Raw genomic sequence first — 6,365 nt, 5'->3', positions numbered from 1 at the left:
ACGAAGGCCAAAGCCCAAAGGAAGGACCAAAGCCCATGTTGATTTGAAGCCCATTCATGCACATCCATCCTCCAAGAGAGCCCAAAGGACCGAGCCTACGAAGATGAGATCAAGATACTTCGGGATTAAGCAAAGCAAATGAAGATTTAAGGAAGGATTCCATATCCTATCCTTTCCTCGAAGATATCTCAAAGATAACGACGTCAAAAGGGGTGCAATCATGAAGTACGTAAACTCTAGAAGATGCGAGGAGTCTGCACGCGAAAAATGAGACCGAGGCAAGCCTGAAACAGGGTAGGCCGGCCGGCCTAGGCCCATGGGGCCGTCCGGCCCAGCCCGTTTTCAAGGCGGTTTGGCCTCCCCTTCGACCGGTGGCTTCCTCGGCTTATAAATAGCTCGCACCTTATTCAACTCGAGGCATCAATCCAACCAGAACTCGACGAAAACCTAGGGCCAAGACCGGAGGGAGACGACGGTCGCCGCAAGTCTTCGAAGTTGTCTAGGAGATGGCTTAGGCCGCCCCTAGCCGCAATGGCCTCCCTGCAAGGTTGTGCCATGGTGGAGTTCATGAGCTAGTTGGAGTCGTCAATGGTATGTACTCGGTGGTGGCGATCCAAACGAATCTATTATGTGAGTAATGATAATCATGTCTTCTGAATCTATTAGCGATCATGTTCTCTCTTTCGATTTCGTTCTTTTCTTTGGGTTTGCTTCATCTTAGATCTATTATCGATATAGATCGCTTAGCATGATCTTGTAGTCATGGTGGCTAGAGGTTCATGGCGGAACTACCAAAGGGGTTCGACTTGCTTCAGGGTATTTCGTTCAAAAGGGGTGCGTCGTGACAGGCCGTCTCCACAGAGTAGGCGGAGTATCGAAGGATCGGATTGGAGATTTTGGATTTAAAAATGCTTTTGATTGAGATGCATGATTTATTTGCTCGTTAGCTTGAACTACAACTAGATGACGATAGGCCTAGTCATGTCTTTGGTTTTGCTATGATTAAGCCTATGTTCATGGATGAGATCAACCTTTACACATCACTCATATCTATCAAAGATTTACACTTTATATGCAATCAATGCTTCATGTTAGGATAGATCCGTTAGATTAGATGGAAAACCTTAGGTAGTTCTTTGTCGATCCACGGATTGATAAACCTTGGAGGAATACTCTAAGGGAAAAGCTACACGAACCGTGCGCTTGCGGTATACAAATCGGGGCGCTAAGGAGCGTCAACAGAGTGTTCTGCTGAAGATCGACTGGGACTGGGGGATCGACGATCGTGTGTGTGGCTTGAGGGCGATTTGCCCATGGTGGAGGAGTTTCGAGTTGCCGCTATGGTTTGTAGCGGGCCGCGTTGGTGCGGCACGACGTTGGCGACGACGGCTGTCGGTGTCCTGACCCGGCGGTCCGGACCCAACTAGTAATGTTGCTGCGTGTTTCCTCATCCCAGATGTTGATGCAAGAGGCAACACAGTAACGCACGGGTTTATCCTGGTTCCGGCCGCGGGGCCGTACATCCAGCAAGGGGGTGTGCGAGAGCACTGTATTATCTTGTACCGGAGGTGCCTGTAGTAGGGGGTACAGGCAAGGCGAGAGAGGGAGGGAAGCTCCCAAGTCTCTGCTAGAGAAGGAGTTGATTGAGGCGTGTGCCAATATCGGAGGCTCAGTGGTGCTGAGTGTTGTGTGCTATCGAATGGGTCCAACCGCGACCCCCTTAAAGGAAGCCTGCCTCCTCCTTTAATAGACACAAGGAGGGACAGTGTACATGCACAGGGGATCGTGGAAGTCATCGTCTTTTCCCCGAATCGCGGGGGTGCAGTGGTCGAGCACTGTGGGAAGTACACTGTGGGGTATGGCGTCGGGCGTGGCAGTCGTCCTAGGCATCGTCCTCGGCCTTGCGGAGATCGCGCCGGCGTCCTGACAACCCCAGCAGGCGGCGTGGTCATCGCTGTAGGGTCTACCGTCTTCCAGGTGTGGCGTGGCGGCGTTCCGTGGGCCCTGCAGGCCAGGGTCTTGCATATATATGTGCGCCAGCGGTAGTGGGGCACGTGACGGTCCCGGGCCCCCCTGGGTGGAGTGCTAGCGCGTGCGCTAAGGGGGTCCGGGAGTCACGTGGAGGTCCCGGACCCCTCGAGGGGGGAGGTCCGAGCCTCCGGCTGCTTTTGCTGAGCATTCCTCCTTGGGGGACATGTGGCGACGCCGGATCCCTTCCCGAGCAGGGGACGGGTCCGGGGCCGTAGGTGTGGTGAGGTGGAGTCCGGACAGCAGGAGTTGGCAGAATAGTAACGGAAGCTGTGCCGAGCACGTCTCGTACCGCGTCGCAGGTTCCCACAGTGTTGCCACAGCGTCCGGCATGGCGGAGAAGTGACTGGAGTTGGCGGATGGGACTCCGGTCACAGCCACTGTGGGGAGTGGCGGCCTGACGCCGTCTGACCTGGGCGCTGTGGAGGAGTGGTTGGCATTTAATGCCTCCGTACGACGGGCGGGTGAGCGGAAGGGCCGTTTGTCCTCTTCGTCGAGGGGTGGCCTCGAGCGAGACGCCCTCGAGCAAGGCGGAGACGATTCGCCTCCCCGAGGGTAGGCTCGCTACCCTCGAGCGAGGCGGAGACACGGGGTGCGGTCGAGGGTCTCGATGGGAGCCCTCGAGCGAGACGGAGATCATCCCGTGGGTCCGAGGGGGGTGCGGATGGGCCGCGTGCTGGGCGTCTTTGAGTCCTTTCCTTTCTTCCATGTTTGAAGGAGGTCGTAGGCCTTCGTGGGCTCAGTTGCCTAATTTGTGTTTGCGTTTTAGGGTGATTTTAGTACCGCGATTAGGGTGCCCCTAATCGTGGTCCCCGACAACGGCGCAGCTAGCAGTGGCTTCTTTTGGCTTTTCTCCCAGTTTGTGGTGGTGTAGCGTTTTGTTGTGTGTGTTGTTTGCGTGCGTTGTTTGGGTGGTGGCGGTGGTGGTGTTTCGCTTCGGCGCGTGATGTGAACTTGCTATCTTCTTAAATGACATGGCAGTGCTCCTGCCCTTTATTTCAAAAAAAAAATCTGACAGCAGTACGGCTGCAGTATGTATTACCTAGAAACAGCAGCAACTATGCTTTTTGGTGTAATTATCGAGTATACTGGTGCCACTGGTTTAAGAATTGTATTGGGTCAAGCCAACCCAAAATCCAAATATAATTAAGTGGGTAGTGTGGGTCAGGTTTTGGGTCAACCAATACCAACCCACTTCATCCTGAGTCAGGTGAGATAGAGGACTGTTTATGGGAAGTAAGGTGATTCTGACAATTTTGACAGCGATCCAATAGAAAATCCTTATTGTTGGCCGTCAATGAACCCAGGAGACATTCCTCTTAATGCTTAAGATCCTAAATCCCTAAGAGCATGGCTAATAGCTCTGCCGGCCGTTGGCTGATCGGATGACTTTGCCGGCTTGAGCGGACGGTTCGCGAGTCGCCTGACACCTTCTCTCTCTTCCTCAACGTAGATTCTCAGGTAGATTTCAGCTGGCCATTATACTTGCTCTAATCATCTGCTGGCCTAGGAGCCTAGAACTAGCCCGACCGCTGTTTTCAACCTTGGTTGTGTTTAGATCCGTAAAATAGTGGTAAAAAGGATCACATCGGACACTGTGACACACTGTAGTACTTTTCGTTTGTTTATGGTAATTGTTGTCCTACCATGACCTAACTAGGCTCAAAAGATTCATCTCGTCGTGTACATCAAAACTATGCAATTAGTTTTTTTATTTATCTACATTTAATGTTTCATGCATGAGTTAAAAAAATTGATGTGATAGATAAATAGTGAAGATTGGAGAAAGAAATTTTAGAAGTGAACACAGCCCTTGTTTATTTTCCCTTGGAGTCAGTAGATAGTTTGCGGCTCATGCCCCGTGCTCGACAAGTGGACCATCATCGGAGAAGCCTGCCACTGCCAGCCAGGGTAGTCCAAGAAGCATTTTTACTCGACCTGATGATGAATCTGTGCGGACCGTGGTGTGGACTGTGGACACGATGACCAACTCATGGGATAAGCCCACATACGCAGTGTTCTACTGGGCTAACAATTACGGCCCACACATACTTAGGCATCACGAGTGTATAGGAGCGACTCGACCTTATGGTGGGCTCCACCTACGGTTAAGACCGAGCTCCCTTGTGTACCAGGACCAGACACGGCACTAGAGGCGGGCCCCAATCTAGGAAAAAAAATTGTCACCAGAAGACTACGTGCGCCCGTGCGGCGCAGGAAGTGGGAGTTGATGGCTAGAGAGGGAGAACAACAGAAGAAAAATAATATTTTAAGGGCCTGTTTAGTTCCTAAAAATTTTCACCCAAAAATTTTCACCTCCTCTTTAAACACATGTATGAAGCACTAAAAATAATTAAATAACAAAACTAATTACACAGTTTGGATGTACACGACGAGACGAATCTTTTGAGCCTAATTAGGGCATGATTAGCCATAAGTGCTACAGTAACCCACATGTGCTAATGATGCGGTCAAAGGCCTCAAAAGATTCGTCTCGTGGTTTCCAAGTGAGTTCTGAAATTAATTTTTTAACTAGTGTCCGAAAATCCCTCCCGACATTTAGTCAAAGTATTGATGTGACATCCAAAATTTTTTGATTTTGGAACTAAACACCCCCTAAAGACTAAGGGTCGGTCTTAAGCTTGGGGGCGGTCTCAAGCTTTTTCTGGCTAAGGTCGACGTTAAGGCCGACGGTGTAACGTGTAAGGTCGACCTTAGCTGGCTTAAGGTCACCTTATTTCACACACTACTGATGCCGCCCAATAAGCGGGTAATAGCCCAGCCGTAAGAAAGCCCATTACAATCCTCATCCGTGGATCAGGGCCCACGAAACTCTACTACTACCCAGATCCACACATCCATGAGATCATCTCGAAGCGGCTCGGAGCGCACGAGAATGTTCAAGAGAAGCCGACAAGCCTGGAGAACCCCTCGCCGCCGTCGGGGAGCTCTCCCGTCCCACTCCCCAGCATACCATCAGCGGCGCTGTCCCGAAGCTTCAACGCTTATCCCCACCCTTCCACCGCACTCCTGGCACGACTATAAAATGCGCCGCGCACCCACGGTCTCCCCCCCAGGTAAGCAACGAGCATCAGCAACCAACAGCTCCGACGATCTCAAAGACTCGAACGTTCTCAGGCCTCAGCATTTCAGTTCCTAGACTAGACTAGACTAAGTAGCGCGATGGCAGCTGCTCCGTTTGCGATCGCCAGCCGCCTCACCCCGGCCGCGCGCCTCCTTGTACGCGCATGGAGGGCGGCGAGGCCGGCGCCCGGGCTGGCGTCGTCGGGGAAAGCCCGCTCCCTCTCCGTGGCGTCCGCGGCACAGGAGAACAGGGACAACACCGCCGTTGACGTCCAGGTCAACCAGAACGGCGGCAACCGGCAGCAGGGCAACGCCGTCCAGCGCCGCCCGCGCCGCGCGGCGCCACTCGACATCTCCCCGTTCGGTAAGTCCTCGATTGCACGATCGCTACTCTTACCAGAGCAGAGGATTCTGCGATCAGTCTTATCAGATTCAGAGAGCCGAGGGGGTCACATCAGATCACATGGTTTACGCGTGCAGGGTTGGTTGATCCGATGTCACCGATGCGGACGATGCGGCAGATGCTGGACACGATGGACCGGCTGTTCGACGACGCCGTGGGGTTCCCCATGGCGACGCGGAGGTCCCCGGCGGCGGCCGGCGAGGTGCGCCTGCCGTGGGACATCGTGGAGGACGAGAAGGAGGTGAAGATGCGGTTCGACATGCCGGGGCTGGCGCGTGACGAGGTGAAGGTGATGGTGGAGGACGACACCCTGGTGATCCGCGGCGAGCACAAGAAGGAGGAGGGCGCGGAGGGCGACGGCGACGGGTGGTGGAAGGAGCGCAGCGTGAGCTCGTACGACATGCGGCTGGCGCTGCCGGACGAGTGCGACAAGAGCAAGGTGCGCGCCGAGCTCAAGAACGGCGTGCTCCTCGTCACCGTGCCCAAGACCGAGGTGGAGCGCAAGGTCATCGACGTGCACGTCCAGTAGATGGATTGAGGTTCCAGATGCGGCGAACCGATATGGTTTCGTTGTCTTCGGCTGTGGCGTGCGTTTCACTCTTCCAGCTTCTCTGCGCGCGTGCGCAGATTGTGTGCGTGTAAATGTTGCTCGCGTAGCTGTTGCCAAGGGAGGACAATAATGTGAATAAACTCTGCTATTCGGCATACGTCTCGTGTTCTACACTGATCACTAGCATGTCGTTTCAACAGAAACCGAGAACAGAGCACCCAGCTGACGTCAGAGGAGCACGAAAATTTACTCTGGACGTTGAGCTGCGCTGACAGATTAGTTCTGCGGGGACGCAGTGAC

General features: G+C 53.5%; 1 protein-coding gene across 1 annotated transcript; it reads left to right on the top strand.

Moving 5' to 3' along the window:
- Positions 1-4,952: 4,952 nt before the first annotated feature.
- Positions 4,953-6,222, top strand: LOC120693544 (26.7 kDa heat shock protein, chloroplastic-like). The gene is made up of 2 exons (XM_039976996.1): positions 4,953-5,476; positions 5,593-6,222. The coding sequence occupies exons 1-2, from the start codon at positions 5,212-5,214 to the stop codon at positions 6,042-6,044; spliced, it is 717 nt and encodes a 238-aa protein (XP_039832930.1). The 5' UTR covers positions 4,953-5,211; the 3' UTR covers positions 6,045-6,222.
- Positions 6,223-6,365: the final 143 nt, after the last annotated feature.

Source organism: Panicum virgatum, chromosome 9N, assembly GCF_016808335.1.
Source record: "Panicum virgatum strain AP13 chromosome 9N, P.virgatum_v5, whole genome shotgun sequence".
NCBI classification, from domain to species: Eukaryota; Viridiplantae; Streptophyta; class Magnoliopsida; order Poales; family Poaceae; genus Panicum; species Panicum virgatum.
Note: the sequence above shows the minus strand (reverse complement) of the source record. Positions and strands in the feature narration are given on the sequence as shown.

Excerpts from the sequence above, each read along its gene's own strand:
- LOC120693544 (XM_039976996.1), top strand. The coding sequence starts at position 5,212 with ATGGCAGCTGCTCCGTTTGCGATCGCCAGCCGCCTCACCCCGGCCGCG. Across the intron at positions 5,477-5,592 it reads ACTCGACATCTCCCCGTTCG|GGTTGGTTGATCCGATGTCA; the intron begins GTAAGTCCTCGA and ends TTACGCGTGCAG.